The sequence below is a fragment of the Camelus bactrianus genome, chromosome 14, assembly GCF_048773025.1.
Source record: "Camelus bactrianus isolate YW-2024 breed Bactrian camel chromosome 14, ASM4877302v1, whole genome shotgun sequence".
Taxonomy (NCBI): Eukaryota; Metazoa; Chordata; class Mammalia; order Artiodactyla; family Camelidae; genus Camelus; species Camelus bactrianus.
The window spans coordinates 68088707-68106793 of NC_133552.1; the positions used below are offsets into that span (position 1 = coordinate 68088707).

The following is an 18087-nucleotide window of genomic DNA, read 5'->3' on the forward strand; positions in this document are numbered from 1 at the left end:
AGTTAATTAATTAATTAATTTTCAAGGGGGCTTTCTTTACATTTTACTTTTGTGATGAAAACACAGCAGAAAATTCATCATCTTACCACTTTTAAGCACACTGTTTCATAGTGCTAAGTACACTCACTTATTGTGCAGCAGATCTCCAGAACTTTTTTCTTTTTTTTTTTTTTCCACATTTTTTATTGAGTTGTAGTCATTTTACAATGTTGTGTCAAATTCCAGTGTGGAGCACAGTTTTTCAGTTATTCATGAACATACATACATTCACTGTCACATTGTTTTTTCGCTGTGAGCCACCACTAGCACGGGGAAATATATACAAGATCTTGTGGTAGCTCATCCCGCCATTTTAAATAAAACTTTTCCTAAAATCATCAGGAAAATAGGCCATGATCACTCCTTTTTTTTAAAAATCACGGCAACTGTAGTTTTTAACTTGCATTAGTTACTTTGTGTAATGTGATTCTTGCCCATTCCAATTTTAAGTTGTCTCCTAACAAGTCAGAAGTAAATATCCATTGAGTTTTATCTTAATTATTTTATAAGCGTTTGTTTTCATAAAATTTGGGATTCAAGGTTAACTTTTTCAAGTGTTTGAAACCTTAAATATAAATGCTAAAGTTATTAGAAGCAGCAGGTTGTGCAGAAAGAAGCTACAGAAGGATTTGTATAATGTTTAAGAATCCACAGTACTAAAAACCCATTTAAATTAAATTTACTTCTAAGGAAATGTACATTTGAAAATTGAAAATAAGTTTGACAGTGGAGAGGCATCTGAGCTTCATCATGTTTCTCTTTAAAATGATGCTTACTAACATTTTTAGGGGTGGCACTGGTTTAGAAAAATAGTTATTTCTCGAGAGAATGATATTACAGTCATAGCAGTAGTAATAGTGAGGATGACCTGATTCAAAGTGTCATTTCATTTCCTCAGTATCTGAGGGAAAAGTTAAAACAGAATGGTAATTATGCCCCTAGACTGATGGACATATTAAGACGAAAACAGTTATGCCTACTCGTCTCGAAGATTCCAGAATCTGTCTTTGGAAACGCTAGTTTTAAACATGCTTTACTGACACTATGCCTCTCTGCATAACTGATTGCTTTTTAAGATTCTTGTGTAACTTCTTGAATTTCTCATATTAACATCTCACAGCTAGAATATTCCATCTGGAGCTACAGCACATCCTTCTGACCTTCGATAATAATGTTTTCAGAATTTTTACTTTCAGCTAATTTTTAAGCAAAAAAATATAATGACAGTTAGGCAACCTGCCTGTGCCTTTTCTGCAAATATATTCTTTTATGTAGAAGAATTTTGACCTAAAAACACAGTGCAATGTCGGTAAGCTCGTAGGCATCCCTTATTTGGACCATGAAACTCTTATCTGAACTCCGTTATTCCATGAACAGTGTATTGTTGTTCAAGTTTAGCATACAGGTGGAAATACCGGAGTAGTTCAAAGCAATTTAGAGCTAAACTGAGCATAAGTGCTAGTTGCTTAATTTAATTTTCCTTTTAGATTATGTTGACTGTTTTTAAAAAATCTGTGTTGTAATATTATGTATAAAGTATATTTTTATATAATATGTAATTTTACTGAAAATACGTAACGTTTATAATCCTAACGACAGGTCCCAAAGATAGACTTTACTAGAAAATATTCAAACATAGGCACGACAGAGGTGCAGGAGCACAGAAGCTCTTGGAGAGGAACCCACGTTTCCTGGCCCTTTTTTCCTGATGTCATTAGGGTTAATTATGATAAAGAAGTATTTTTGTGTGTGTTAACGATCAATTTTATTTAGCTTTTAAATGAGATGATATTATCAAAAAGAAAGCTTGGGGTATTTAGTTTAATTTAACTTATGAATCTCTCCTGAAACAACCCATTCTGAAATCCCATTTCTGACATCATCCACCTGCTCGCTTGGCCTTGGGCAAGAGTGCTTTACTAGATACTGTCTTCAGTTTAATAAGGAATTGTGGTCAAGATTTTCCTGAATTTTATTTTTAAAATCTTTTTAAAATTATAGACATAGTATATATTTATTTTAGTCATTTTAATTTCATTGCAAACATCCCAGATTGCTAAAATGGAGTCGGTGCTTCTTCCTAAAGTGACAGAGACGTTCTAGCTGACCTTTGGACGCTGTAGGGATGCCAGGGCCGTGAGCCCTTGCACGTGGGGCGTGTGTCTTTCTGTGTGCTTGTGGACATGCAGTTTTTTCTATAAAGGTTAGACTTGCTGTTTGTCCAGTCATGTTATCTGGAAGGGCCATCAAGCTAACTAAGTGAACTATTTATACTTCTGTTTAAAAATGTTTTATTATTTCCTCACTGCTCCCCTCCCTCCCATTTCCTCAGACTTCTCTCCCACCACTCCTTAAAGAACTTAAGGCAGATTAATCACCTCTGATCGCTCATTTGCATGTTTGTTTCTTAGACTAAACGTTCTTTCTAGAGCATTTCCCAAATAAATTCTTCATAATAGTGTTTGTGGGGTTTTGTTTTGTTTTGGTTTTATTTTGGCAAAAGAATGAATTTCATGGCACTGATTTTTTACTTCCTTTTGCCAATCTTTGGCCAAAGAAAAAGAGCAGAGTTTGTGTTCACTACTTTCTTATCAACCAACTACATATGGCCCCTCCCGTGCATACTGGGAGCCTACCAGGTTTAAACAGAACCAGCCATGTGTGTCTGGAAACTCGGAGACACATAAATAGAAATGTTCAGACGTACATGAAACTGACCATACATCCAATACAGATTTAGATTTTACAAGACTCTAAATCAGGAACGCGGTTGACATCATTTCTATCCAAGAGAATCAGATTGATGACATTTAAGTTGTGTATGTTAAATGAAAACTATTACGTATTTAAGTGTGTGAATGTGTGAGTAACTGAAGTGGGGAAGGAATAAATCTCTTTATGTATATGTGTGTATGTATAGACATACGTGTATACAGAATTGGTTCACAAAGCTGTGCAGTAGGCGAGGTGGAGACCCAGGGAGCTGGTGGTATACGCCCCAGTCCAGAAGCCAGCCGGCCCCAGACCCAAGTCTCCGTTCGAGTCAGTAAACCGCAAAATACAGTGTCCTGGCTCAGGACCGTCCGGCAAAGGAGTCCCTGTCACCTGTGGAAGGAGCAGCCTTCTTGTTCTATCCAGGTTTGCACTGACCGGATGAGACCTGTCCAACTGGGGAGGGCCATCTGCTGACTCAGTTCAATACTCAGTTCAATTCAAGTGTTAATTCCGTCAAGAATCCAAGTGTTAATTTCATCCGAAACACCCTCACAGACACACCCAGAATAGTAATAAAACTTAAAGTCATAATAATGATAATAATAATAAATATTTTGGCACCCTCTGGCCCAGCCAAGTTGACACATTCAGTTAAACAAGGCAAAAGGGGATGGCTGGAGCAGTCAGGGAAGGTTCTGAGGTTCGTTTCAGTGTGTGGCTTGGTCCGGCCTTGGCACATGGGCCTGTCTGGGCAGGAGGAGAATCCTGGGAAGCAACTCCTGGGAGCAGACGGGGGGGCAGCGCCGCCACGCAGTGGCCGGCTCGTGGAGAGGAGGGCGCAGCGCAGAGTCCGACAGAGGAAGAACAGTTGTACGGGGTGGAGCTGGGTTCTGGGGACCCGGGAAACAAGCAGGAGAGTTATTCTGGAGATGGAATGTCCATAAGTGGAGAGCTGACATCATGGCGGTGAACCGTTGGGAAGGGTAACCCAACAGAGGAATCAGGTGTACACTCATCCTCTTCAGTCCAGAGTGACAACTACTCAGCTGGGCAGGGTTGGTGTGATTCAAAGACTGGCCTCGCCCTTGTAACTTTTTAATGGAAGCATAGTTGATTCACAACATTGTGTTAGTTTCTGGTGTACAGCATGGTGATTCAGTTGTGTACATATAAGTACATACTCTTCTTCTGATTCTTTTTCGTTATAGGTTATTACAAGCCATTGAATATAGTTTTCTGTGCTGTACAGTAGGACCTTGTTGTTTACCTATTTTATACATAGTCATTTGGATCTGAACATCCAAAACTCCTAATTTATCCACCCTTCCACCCCCAGACATAGAAAACAAACTCATGGTCTTGCCTGTTGGGGGGAAATGCCTGTCCAGGCATTGTAACAGCGTCTGACAAAGCAGAGCTGTGGGGGGAGTGCAGGGTTTGCTGAGCCCCTCAGAGGCACACCCAGCCCAGGAGACTTCCCCGAGAAGGTGGCGCGTGAGGGAAGACAGGACGCACCCTGCGTTTGGACGTGTGTGGATTATGCTCAGAAGGGAGAGCGTGGGCCGCGTGAGGGCACAGCGGTGGATGAGAGTGACTGAGACGACGTGGAGTTCCAGGCTGGGGGCCCAGGCAGGCGTGCTGGGGAGATAGCATTTTAAAGGCCACCAGAAGCCGTTGATGCATTTTGATTTGGGAAGAGAGTTCACTCAATTTACACTTTGACTGCAAGGAGGAAAGCAGACTGGTTGTAAGATTGGAGACGGAGGCTCTTGCAGTATTTGGGTGATTTGATGGGATGGGCGTGGAGGTCACTGCAGCCCCCCGGGAGGGGTGAGATGAGCTGGTCTCCAGACGCTGGGGCCGTGGGGGCCTTGGGAGGAAGGTGACCTCTGAGGTTCATTGTCAATGAAGAATCATCGCCGTTAGGCAAATGTCCACACAGCAGAGGAGAAAGATTGGACGTTGCGGGCATCCTGATCAGTGGAACTGAAAGAAAGGGGAGTGAAATAGGGTAGAAATAATAGAAGTAATTCCCTCGAGAGGAAATTAAAATTCACTTTTAGACCTACCAAGTTGAAAGAGAGTACGCAAGGTGTCGGTGGGTTACAAGCAGCTTGGAATTTCACAGGGTTAGCGTCACACATCCACGGACGGGTCCCAGAAGGGGCCTGGAAACCGTGCGTCAGCGGTAACTGTCCCTAAATGGCATGTGTGGGAGTGTCATCTTCTGGAATAGTTACCAGTTGCAGAATTTACGGTGCAGGTGTCTCCCTCAGTCAGTGTTTAAGACGCAGGGTGACGTTTGAGTTTGTCCTTCGTATCAGTGTTCTGAGGATGACCTTACACGATGCTTTTTGGTAAGATTTCCCGAGGAGGAGTTTTGCACCTGTTCGACCTCGGCTGAGGCATGTTTATGTAAACACCCCTGCCGCCCCTCCCCACGCACAGAGCCAGAGCCAGTCTGCTGTGAGCTGGGGTCCCTGGGAGTCACAGAGAGCCCTCCTCCACCCCGGCAGGTGCAGCCCCCCGCCTCTGCGTGTCTCACGGTTTCAGAAAGGCCAGACCAAGGCACAAGCTCTGAGCGAAACCTTCTCTCTCTCTCCATTTCCCTAATTCACCCACATAAACATGGCTGGTTCTCTGGGTCTCGGTGGGAAGGAAAAGGTGCCCCTTCCTCTGGCAAGAGCGGCCCCTGCTGCCCTCAGGCCGGAGGACGGGGTGCAGCCTGGGGTTCGGCTCTGCAAACACGTGTCCCGGGCCCCCAGTGCAGGAGGTGACCACTCTGTCCTGGTGTCTCTACTTCCATTTTCAAGAACCCAGTGAGTTCACAGAAGCGTTTCCTCTTTGAGAGATGGTCAGAGTTTAGAATCTGTTCCGCCAGATGTTTTGAAGAAATAGTCTGACTGATTTGAAAAATATGGGCAAACTATTCTGGGAATGTCACAGGACCCGAAGTCTTTCTGAATGTGTAATTTATTAAATGGATTCCATGCTTTTCCTGAAGACCACTGGCAGGGTTTCCTCTCTCCAAACAAAACAGTGTGCAGCTAATACATTAACATTCCTGTGGGTGGAGATTTATGTATCTGAACCTGGGGTTAATAAAAAACCTTATTCTTATTCCATTGCAGGGGGGATTTAAAATTGGTTAATACTTTCCAGATAGTTGAAAAACCATAAAGGAAAGAATTTCCTTCTAGGAGCGAGGTGGGGCTGGGTGGGCAGGGAGCAGAGTGTACCCTCTTCCTTCCCAAACTGATAAACAGGGCTGTTGTTGACGCCAACGGTTTGGTTTTGCTTTATCTGGTTTCTGTTTACATATTAAACTTCCCCTAGTAGAGAGAAGGCAGCTTTGCCCACAGTAGGGAAGACATGGTTCTTTCGTGTTTATGCGGCAGATCAAAGGCCAGCAAAAAAAATGGTGCTTTGTAGTCTGCGAGCCCAGACCTGGTGAACGGGCCCCACCCGCGGTTTTAAGTAGTAATTGCCTTTATTTCTATCTGAGCCTTCACTCCCAGCTCACCTTGGGCGCACCCACAGGCGTATGAGAGTCATTGTGTGTCTGCTGGGCTGGGATGCCCCTGAGCTCGGGCAGGGCAGCTGTTGTTGGTTCGTTTATTTTTAAATTAATTGATTAGTTGATTTCTGAGATGTAGTTGACATATCGCCATGTGCTGGCTGAAGGTGCACCGCGTGTCAGTTTGGTACATTTGTGTATTGAAATAGGAAGCCACCCTCATGCTGGCTAACGTTCTGCCACACCTCGTAACCGTCGTTTCTCTTCGAGGGGAGAAGTGTTGACATCTAGCCTCTTAGAACTTTGACGTTTCCAGTACATGCTGCTGACCGCAGTCGTGCGCCGTGCACCGCATCTCCGGGGCCTGCTCTCCTGCCCCTGGCGGCTTCGCGGTGTTTGCGGCGTGTCCGGCACCCCTGGGAGAGCGGAGGTGTCGGCGCCCGGCGCGGTGCTCAGGCCCTTGAATGTCGGCTTTTTGCAAAAGGTTATTGTTTGTATTTGGTGTTCAGATGAAATCTGCCACCTTGAACTCCTCGTCCTCTTGTCCCAGTGAAGCCACAGGCGGGGGTGGGTGGTCAGCATCTTTAATTTGCCCCTTTACACGTAAGAGATTTATTCCAAGATCGGGTTTTCTTTGCCACAAATCACGAGTATCAATGCACACACACACTCACACACACAGAGATACACACACACAGAGACACTCATACACACACACTCACACACACACAGAGACACTCATACACACACACTCACACACATACACACACACACACACCAGAGACAAACACATGATTTTGACGATAAATTTGACCCACCTTAGGAGATGTATCACTAAAAATGCTATTTTTTGTCACGACAACAAATTGGAACAATGGAATAGTTGATTAGAAACAGCGCAAGTCAACAGTCGTTGCTCCTGACTTATTTTAAATAAAGTCAATGTGCAGTGAATTCTGGTCTCACCCAACGCACAAGCAGAATTTTGCATGTTCAGTTGTAACACATATTCATCTGGTTTGCTGTTTTTTTTTTTCCCTGTAAGTGAAAGCAAAGATGTTTGTATATTTGGCGCAGGTGTGCTTTTCTCACACTGACCTGTGAAAGTGAGTTTTATAAACTTAGTTGCTCAGAATAATCCCCCGCATGAACCTGGTAACTGAGTTACAAGGGCGTAGGGTGGGGGTCGGACAAGGTGTAGCAGTTGGCCAGTTATTGGCTTGGAGATCTTCAATAAGCTTCCGTTCCCATGTCTCCTACAAGGGCACAAGAGCAGCTCTGCTTCTCAGGTCGACGTGAGGACCGGCTGGGAAGCGCTCCTGAAACGCCCAGTCGAGGATCTGACACAAGGTGTTAGCTCCCACCGCCCTTGCCTTTGAGTAGAATTCGTCAAACAGGATTAATCTGTCTACGATTTTTAACATTCTGTACGTCGCATCCTTCTTCCCCTTGGTGGAAACATCTGGACCGTTCCCTTGAGCTGTCGATCTTTTAAAAGCAAATAGCAGTGATTCTCTGATGTTTCTGGCTCTGGACGTGGACGTTGCCAGATGTTGCTGTTCGAGTTATGTATGAGTTAAAAGGAGATGACAAAAAAAAAAACAGATTGTTTGAGCCGTAAGTATATGATTTTGAGACGTAAAAGTGATAACATAAGACAGTGACTGGGGAGCTCTAAGGCCTGAACACTGGGAGTTGGTAATTGTGGGGCCATTAATTAATAGGTGACGAAGTCAAAAGCCGTCAGTCAGAACTTTGTGAATTTGAGGCAAGATGACTCTGACCGTCGTAACCCGGTCCCTTGACAATTTGGCTGCCCTTGATGGTTTCCTTTGTTCCACTGCCCCGACCCCAGCTCCATCGCCCTCTGGGGAAGGAGACAGCCCCACCTGGTGCCCGCTGCATCCGCTCAGCCTCCAGTGTCCCGCTGCTTGGGGACAATGTCCCTTCTCAGCAGCGAGTATTCGAGTTCTCATGCCCTTCCTCAAGCCATCTTCCCCTTGTCCTCAACCTTGCCTGCTTTCTGAAGCCACCAGTGGTGGTTCCTTGGCTCCCGGAGACACTTCTGGCCCCTGGACCACATCTACCACCTCATCTGCACGTGGAGAAGGTGGGGTCCCTCCTCTGAACTCCGATTCCAGACCCTCTTCTTTCCTTCTCTTCAGACCCCACACCTTTTTCTTTGAGTCTTTGATCCAGTCTTCATGTGCTTCTGCCTCAGCTCCTGAGCCTGCTGAGGGCCGGCCCACCCCCAGTCGACCCCGCGCAGCCCAGAGGTCCCCCCAGACCCCGCCCCCTCCTTCCCAGGGTCTCCTTTCTTCATCCCTAGAACGTCAGCGTCTCCTTCCCGTGAGCTCGTCCGCCGCCTGGTTTTAGTCTCCGCACGCCGATGACGTCCAGACCTTTTCTGGTTTTCTCTGAATTTCAGATCCTTATGCTCAATTATTTCTTGGGCCGCTGCTTGAACTTTACCAAGTAGCTCAAAGGGAACATGACTGTGATAAAATAGAAGTCTTTCTCTCAGAAACTTAATTCTCCTCTTGAGCGAGGCCACCGTCCACCTCGTTTCCCCAGAAAGAAGCTCGAAGAGCACAGTTCACGCCCCTGTGTTCTCCGCGCCTGCATCCAGCCAGCCCGGCCGTCCTGCCTCCCCATCCGTCCTGTCCCGTCTTCTCCACGCTGGACCCCTGAGCTCATTTCATTGCCTCATCTCTTTCCAGGGAATCTTTCACTGGGCTGCCAGAATGTTCTTTCTGAAACACCAATCTGTTCCTGCCCTTTCTTTATTGCAAGGACTTCAGGACCACCCGTTCCTTCCAAGACATCATGGGAACTCTTTTGCAAGATACACAGAACTCTGGCTACATGTGTGACCTCCTTACCCTCTGCTCCTCTCCCCGGAGGCTCCAGTTTTGGGGACACCCCCGAGTTCCCCATGTACCTCACGCCTGCTCCATCCCGGTGCCTCAGTATGTATTGCCAGTCACTCCAGGGACACCCTTGGGTCTTGAATTTGCTTGGCAATTCCCTACTCGAGTGTCAGCTCTTGGACCCTTTCCTCATTGCCCCTCCTCCCCTCCTCCAAGCAGGCTGAGTGGGTCTCTGTTACTCTGCTCCTGGGTTGTGCGGCGTCGTGCTTCCCTCGCCTCTGCCCTGGGAGCAGTGTGTTCGTTGCTGAGCCCCAGGGATGCACTCTTGCATCTTAATAACTTCAGCTGGAAGTATTGCGTGATTCCTGTGTGTTTGTTGAATGAAAGGAATAAATCAATGAATTAATCAGCCACCTTGTAATGAAAAGGTATTGACAAGAAGAAACAATAAATGACTCTAAATGAAAAATCTTTAACACAGATATTAATTGCAAAGCACACCATGGAACCTGCCAGATTTCTGCACGGAAGACGGGCAGCACTGGTGACCTTTGCCTGCGCAGGGCGCAGCTGAAGTGAGAACAGGCAGGACAGTGTCAGTATGTCCTGGTGCAGCAGGAACTTTTCTCCCCTTCCTGAAACATCATGTATGTTTGTTATGCTGTTATGTACCAGGGCCTTGTAAACACATGGGCTCACAGTGTCCAGGTGGTCCCCATCAATCTGGGGACCAAATACGGCTGGAGCGACTCAACCACCGGAGTTTGGCCGCACGCCCAGCCATAAAGCTCTGTGCTCTTCCTCCTCGCAGGTATTTGAACCAGACCTTTCGAGACGATGTATCAACAGCAGAGCATTCTCTGAACAGGGAGAGATTTGCTGTTTTGAAACAAGCACTGAATGTAATTGGCTTCAGCAACTTGGTGAGTCATGCCACAAACATTTCACTGTGAAAATCAACCTTCTCCTGACTTATAAAAGTTATTCATTCAAAACCATTTCTCTACCTCCTGGAGTTTACGTTCCAGTGGGAGACAGATGTAAACAGGCAGGAGGCTCAGGGCCTTAGGTACCAGGAAGACGAACAGGGTGACAGGAGGACGGGCTGCTGTCCTTAAGAGCGTGGTCAAGGAGCCCTTGTCCCGTAGGACCTGCGAGCAAACCAGAGCAAAATGGACTTGAGAGAAAATGGCAGCTTTAATCACATCATTAAAACATCCTAAACAATATGCTTTGTCAAAATTCTTAAGGAATTATCAAATGCCCCCAAGCACTGTAAAGCTGAAAAACACAATCTGAAAGGTAAACCCACTGCCGAGCCGCGGGAACCCCTGCGATCCTAGGGAGGCTCTGCGCCTGCGCCTTGCAGCAGGGCAGCCACTGGCCGTGTGTGGCTGGTGAGGCTCGAGCAATGGAGCTTAACTGTTCTTAGTTCTGATTGATTTAAATGGAAGTCGCCTTGTGCGGTTTGTGGTCACTGAAGGGAACAGCAGAGGTCTAGGGAATAAGAGATGTGAAATGGCCTGAGCCTGAGACCAGTCAAATGCCCACCAATCTGTCTCCTTTACACGTAGTCTCTGTGTCTCCTTCATTCAATAGGGTATCATTTTGAATGAAGGCCAACTCCCAGTTAGCAAGCTAGTGACCAGTGTGAGACCACGCGGGTGATCTGGTAGACCAGTAGCTCAGGAGCCCAGATGTAGTCGCAGATTTTAAAACGTTCCTTTTTTTCTCCCCTTAGACCAGTAAGTTGGTTAATTTGGGTCTTTGTCTTTTCCCTTGTCCACCTGGCTCATGGGGCAGTGAGTGGGTGGAAGGGGTGTGAAGGTGGCAAGAATGAAGGCGTAAGGAGGTGGGACCCACCCCAAGTGGATTAGCTCTGGGCACTTGGCCTCACCCCGCCTGTGCCCCAGGCAGGGACTGGAATTCTAGGAACGTGGGCACATGCGGTGTTTTGTTCTTTGATGCTCTGATTCTGCCGTCTCCGTATTCCCGTCTTTCCCTCGCTCCTGGCCATCTGTGCTTTTCTGTCTGTGCACTCGCCACTGTGGTACTTTTTGTTATTTTTCCCTTCCTCCAAGTCCAAAATCACTGCTTCCTTAGAGGAAACTGGGATGTAGGGGTGGCCAAGGGGCCATTCCTCCAAAAGGTCAGTTGCTTGGAAACAGGGCATTTAAAGTCCATGCTTGGTCCTCAGAGGCAGGGCAGGCAGAACATACTTTCCATCGCAGGTAGCCAGCAGGGGGGTTGACAAGCTTTTTAGTAAAAGAAATAGTGCATTTTAACAAAAGGCATGAAGGTAATCACGTCATCTCAATCCTTGGGAGTGACTGGGATGGTGACACCTGGGTCCACTTAGGAGGAAAAGACCGTGTCCCCTGAGATTGGGGGGAAGGTACTTCTGGGCCAGCAAGACCCTGAGTCAAGGCGTGTGGCTGTGGTCCCGGGAGATCCGTCCGTAAAGGCGCCGGAGCCTCCGTCCTCCACCAGCACCAAGCAGCCGGCCGCGTGGAGGAGAGGCAGGCGGGCTGGCTCACGGCGGCCAGACACAGAGCCACGGCCCCTGCCTCTGCCTGCAGAGCGGTTCGTTTTCACCTCTGTCACAGTGTCGTGTAGTGTCGCGTAGTAGCACATTGTAATTCGGATTAGGGCTAGTTTTCCCAGCTCTGTCTCCATCGCTGACCTGTATGATCCTTGAGGACAGAACAGAGTCTCCCTGTCTGTTTCCAGGTGTGCCATCTCACAGGGCACTGGAAAATTTAGTGAGGAGTTGCTAGATTTATTAAAAAGGGAGGAGGAAATGTTATGTAAACAAGCATGAAGGAATAAAATTTGAAACACCAATTTAGGATTTCGAAGTTACCAAAAAACTTTCTAAGCAATGCTACAGTCATAGAGTATCATACTTGAAAATTACTTACAGATTATCCTTTTCAATGCTCTCATATTAAAGATAATAAAATTGAACCTTAATATGAAAACTGAAAGTTCATGAGAGTGGAAATTAATGAAAGTCTCAAGGACTGTGTTGTATCAACTATGTGTTTATAAAGCAGATAATAATTGTTAGAAAAATTTCCACAAGCAGGAGCTTTTTATTCCCAAGTTACAGATTAGGCAACTGAGAATTTGGAAGGTTATGTCACTTGTCCTAAAGGAAGCTTACACATTTTTACTATTGATATCATAACACTAGACATTTGCAACTCTGGAGAAGTACGTTTCAGCTTACCGCTTTTTCTTGACTTTTCATTCTTACCACAAAATGACTGTCCAAAACCAAATCTAAGGTCTAATTTCTTTCTTTATGCAGAGTTCCAGGTTCTCAGATATTCTTTAAGGAAACACTCTCATACCTCCTGCTACCTTCTGCTCAAAGGTTGCTCTAACATCCTTTTCCCCTGAGTGTTCCTTTAAATACCTTTAAAATTAGCATTTTGTTTATCTAGGCAAATTGTTTTCATTGTGCCTCTTCCACTAATTTTCTAGGAGAAATGAAAAATTCTATAATCATAATCAGTTTATCTTATAAGAGAGATGGCTATGAGATGGATACGGTAACTTCGCCTTCTGGGAGGAGATGTATGAAGTCTGACTCTACAGCTGATGCCCAGCCAGTCGGACCATCACTACATGATCATTTATTTTTCATCCTGATACTTTTCCAGAAACCATCTGTTAATATCAGAACGTCACTTTCTTGCCCTCTTCCTCTTTTGTTTAAGGTACAGAAATGTGGATTTTAAGAACAAGTGTTGAATTACGAGGTTTTGGATTTGGAGTTAGAGATTGGCAGTTCTTTTAAGGAACATTCTGGATCTGAAAAAATATCTCAGTCCCACTAATAGCATGCACATCTTTTTTTTTTTTTTTAACCTACTTTGAGGTTTTTAAAAGGATTTGTCTTTTCATCTTTCTTCTAAGCAAGCCCATTCATTTTCTGTATTTGTACACCACGTAGGAGGTGGAGAATCTGTTTGTGATTCTAGCAGCCGTGTTACACATTGGAGACATTCGGTTCACCGCCCTGACCGAGGCGGACTCGGCGTTTGTGTCTGACCTCCAGCTCCTGGAGCAAGGTCAGTGGAACAGATCTAACAGGCACCTCACCGAGGTGCAGTTTTGCAGACTGGCCAGCAGATGGCGACACAGTACAGAGAAGCCGGGTGGGATGAAACCCTTTTTGCTGGAGTAGAATTCAGAGGTTGCAGGGGGATAGGGGGCGGGGGTATCCACTGTCTTCCTTCTGGTTGTGTGAGTGAATGAGATGTGCATTTATGTTCTCGTGCTGCACACCACATTAACAGTGTTGATGCTTCGGCATATCACTGGGTTTCTTTACATTATTCTGAGGACTCTCCACCACCCCCTGCCACCCGGTACATTTGGGGAGCATGTTATTAGTTAAACATTTTAAACAGAATGTAATTACCTCACTTCAAAGCTCTAGCCAAAAATCTCTCTCCACTTTGAAGTTGCCTTGTTAGTCACTCCCAGGTTTTTTCAAAATACCTTAAAACCACAGGTTGTTGATAATCAGCATGTCTTCACTTCATGTCAAAGTAATTTAACTAGGAATTGGGGAGAAGCCTCCTGGGCCATTCATGAGGGCAAGGAGGGAAAAAAATACCCGTGGTGATTTAATGCCTGAGAACTCGTTAGCGTTTTGATTGCCGTCAGCTGTCTCTCCAGTTGCACTGGCCGCTTACAGAGGTGGTTTAGTTCCTTCAATACACACATTTTCTAATAGATACATACAGATCTTACAAATTATAAAATCCAATGTTCTTGCCATCAAACAGTACACACTAATGATATGTTTTCATTGCTGCTTTAACTTTAGTGGCTGGAATGTTGCAAGTATCAGCGGATGAATTGGCGTCTGCTTTAACGACTGATATCCAATATTTTAAAGGTAAATTTTTCTGTACTTTGCTTTTCACCTTTATGAAACTCCTAATGCTCTTGAGAGACCATTCTGATTAACTGGTCACCTTTTTTGTAGCTGATCAGTCATTTTAGACAAATAAACTCATTGATCCAGGAGGGCTCACGCAATTAAAATGTTGGAGCCCTTGGTGTACAAGGTGCCTGGCTGCCCTCTTCCTTGGAGCGAAGCCCCTTCTCGCCACCTCGTCAGTCGCAATGGCGGCGGCCGCTTCCCAGGCACCAGTGAATCGACGGGAATGGTGCCTCGTGCTGAAAATGCTGGGATTTCTGTTTATTCATTTATTTTTACATAATTTTTAAAATTGAAGTACAGTTGATTTACAGTGTTGTGTTAGTTTCAGGTGTACAGCAGAGTGATTCAGTTATACACATATATGTGTGTATATATACATACATTCTTTTTCACATTCTTTTCCATTATGGTTTATTACAGAATTTTTTGTGTGGGACCAGCAATTGGGTTTATTTATTTTTTTTTTTAAATGGAGGCACTGGGCATTGAACCAGGACCTCATGCGTGCTGAGCGCACGCTCTACCACTGAGCTGCACCCTCCTCTTGTTACAGGACACTGAATACCGACCCCTGGGCTGTACACTAGCAACTTGTTTACCTGCTTTCTATGTAGTGGTTGGTATCTGCTAATCCCAAGCTCCCAATTTATTCCTCCCCCTCCCCCTGCTGGTAACCATAGGTTTGTTTTTTTACATCTCTGAGTCTGTTTCTGTCTCGTAAATAAGCTCATTTTTATCATTTGTTTAGTTTGTTTAGATTCCACATATAAGTGATATCATATGATATTTGTCTTTCTCTGATTTTCTTCACTTAGTCTGATCATCTCCAGGTCCATCCATGTTACTGCAAATGGCATGATTTTATTCTTTTTTTAAGACTGAGTAATATTCTATTGTATATACACCACTTCTTCTTTATCCAGTCCTCTGTTGATGGGCACTTAGGCTGCGTCCATGTCTTGCCTGTTGTAAATAGTGCTGCCATGAGCACTGGGGTGCATGGATCTTTTCAAATCGGAGATTTCTCCGTATATATGCCCAGGAGTGGGATTGCTCGGTCATATGGCAAGTGCTGGGATTTTTAATTCTCACGAAATACTAGGCCTTCATTTAACACAGTCAGCATCCTGTTGCTTGACTCCCCATGAGCCCGCATCCCAGTGCAGCCGGGTTGGCCACGACCACGGACTGTGGACGCCAGATGCCCGCCACCCTGCCACCCTCCGGCAGAAACGGAGAGTCCCTCACCCCCAGTCACCTCCACGTGTTTCCTTCTCGGTTTCCTCTCTAGTCCAGTCTCCACTCAAAACGTTATCGCTCAGGATTTCAGCCACTGCTGCTTTGAAAATAACAGAGATTTCCACCTTCAGTCTTGTTCCCCAACTCCCAACCCACGTTGTGATGAGCAGGGTCAGCTCTTTGAAAATACCTAAACTATGATGACTTTTCCAGATGGCCAGGTTTCCAGGTGCCTGGAGGATGACTCCATATCCACATCCATGAGCCGTTACCAGAAAGCTGGTTAAGAGGGCTCTGCAGAGAGTCGGTCCCCTGACCGCAGGGAGATCGCACAGCCTGCACGGAGCTCAAAGCTGGGGTCAACGCCTGCAGCAAACAAGGCTGCAGTATGTGTGACACGCCCTTCAGGGAAACATGGTTCTGTAGTAACTGACAGAGGGCTCATTTATTCAAGTCAGTGTACTGGTAACATCTTCTGATGGATGTGGATATGGAGGAAGACATCCACGGGTGCAGCTCTGCGTCTGAACGAGGGACCCTGGTGCTTACGCCCCCCCTCCTGCTCTTCCAGGGGAGCTGATCACACGGCGGCACACCGCAGAGATGGCTGAATTCTACCGGGATCTCCTGGCCAAGTCCCTGTACAGTCGTCTGTTTGGCTTTCTGGTGAACATGGTGAACAGTTGCCTCCACAGTCAAGACGAGCCCAGCAGGTAGGACTGATAGATGCTGGGGGGTCACCGCCGGCTTGACAAGGCTCAGGCTTATGGACGCGCAGAAGCCAGTGTGACCGTCAGCCATGAGAACATTACAACGTTTCATTGTAGCGAGGTGATTTCACTTCAAGGATTTTATTGACTGTTTTTAAGGGATTTAAGCCCCTCCCCCACAGCCACACCCCTCGATGAATTAATCAGATCATCTCTCATGCCTAGAGATGCAGATGTGCTCTCTCTTGGCTGAAGGCATCGATGGCCTTCTGAGCACCAAGAAGTATTTTAAAACCCTATAAATCTGGGAAGAAGACAGCCCAAGAATATGGGAGGCTTTCGGTTACTGGGGGGCCCATGACCCTCCAGAACCAATGTGACGATGGTTTTGGGCTGGGAGTTCTCCCTGTTTTCCTCACCTGCTTTGTGGGTTGTTTGATGAAGCATCTCTGGTAACCCTTTTGACCCCTAACCTTAACCATCTTTAAGCAGCAGCTTTCCGGGGCTGTTTGATCACCTGGATGTTCGAGCGCTCCTTGGCATCTTGTCAATGGAAACCTTTGTTAATATTCTTGTCACTAATGGTGACCGTGGGCAGGGCAGGCCGTCGGGAGCACACGTGCATTCAGGAGTCTCTCCACGTCTGCTGGTCTTGGAGCGAAAGCTCCTGAGAATTTCTTTGTTGTCCATACGATCTTCACCAAATTCCTGAAAACTGCCGCTTTTAGAGGCTACTTGGGGAACATGAGAACTAACAGGTATTAACAGGAAAGTTCTTAAATAAATACAGACATACCAGAAGATTTCAAGTCATACTAAAATTCTGGACAAAGGCGGACTAAAATTCTCATTAAAACATGCACGTGCAAGATCCCAGCGCACGTTGATCAGCACGTTCAGCGCTCAGTCCGCAATCCGAGGGTCGCGGTCTGTCACCTGTGTTCCAGCAGACAGAGCTTAATATCTGATGTGGGGAGGATTCTGGATTTTGTTATAGTTTCTTACCATCAGTTAATTTGTGACTTCCCTTTAAATACGGAGCTTATTCACAGAATGCTGACATGTCAAGTCCACCAAATTAACCTCTTACAGAATTACTGGCAGCGCTGCTGAAATTCATGTTGAAAAATTAATGTGTAGATCCAGCTGCTCGTAAAAACTTTTAGAAAATTTCCATTTGCCATTTAAATCGCACAGAGCCTTAAATGTATATAATTGGAAATACTTATACCTGGTGTAGAGTTTTGACTCTACACATATGTAGAAAAAAAAAGAAACATAGGCCTTGGAAAGCACATGATTTTCCTTTCAGTAGGAACACGGCTGCTGTGTCAGTGCGCCCATTTATGGTGTGAGTCTTATTGTAAAGATTCTTTACTAGGCAGATGAATAAAGAAAAGAATTGCTGGAAAATTAGAGATGAATTAATGTATCATAAGTTTAACTTCTAAAAGGTACTATTCTCCTTTGAGTCCTAACTCCATTTTTTTTTTCCTCTGTTTCTCCCATGGGTCATGCAAACCTGAATTTAAATCCCAAAATAATGGAAAGAAAGGCTATGTTTGCAGTATTTCTGACTCCTTGAAATTCATGGAAGCCTTAAGGATTTGCAGATTCACAGACCCATTTCCTAAGTCACAGAAAAGTCTCAAAATTTGGATAAACTTAGAATAGACTTTTATTGTTTCTGAATCCCTATTTTTTTTTTTTTGAAATTTTGTAATCATGTCAGAAAAGATTGTATTGAATATATATATATTCCTGTGGTTAACGTGGTGGGCACCCTTGATATGGATGGGCAACACAGTCTGTCAGATGTCTGTCTGTCTGCACCCCCCCCCAAATATGTAAGGAACTTGTGTAATTATCCCCTAACTCCACATGTAAGTGTTCTCTGCCCTTTGGGACTGTCCACATCATCCATGGCACGGTCTGTAGGAATTCTCAGTAGTGCGGGCAGGGCTTGGCGGGGCTCTGTGACCACTGCAAAGCAGAGCAATACCCAAATTAAACACTTTTGCCAAACCACACACA

General features: G+C 45.4%; 1 protein-coding gene across 1 annotated transcript in view; it reads left to right on the forward strand.

Annotated features, from left to right (window-relative positions):
* The window catches only part of MYO16 (myosin XVI), a 437386-nt gene that overhangs the window by 243258 nt on the left and 176041 nt on the right, over positions 1–18087 (forward strand). Inside the window, exons 17-20 of the mRNA XM_074378522.1 lie at positions 9953–10064; positions 13103–13220; positions 13985–14056; positions 15915–16056. Coding sequence (XP_074234623.1) covers positions 9953–10064; positions 13103–13220; positions 13985–14056; positions 15915–16056 — 444 coding nt within the window. The remainder of the gene's footprint in view (positions 1–9952; positions 10065–13102; positions 13221–13984; positions 14057–15914; positions 16057–18087) is intronic.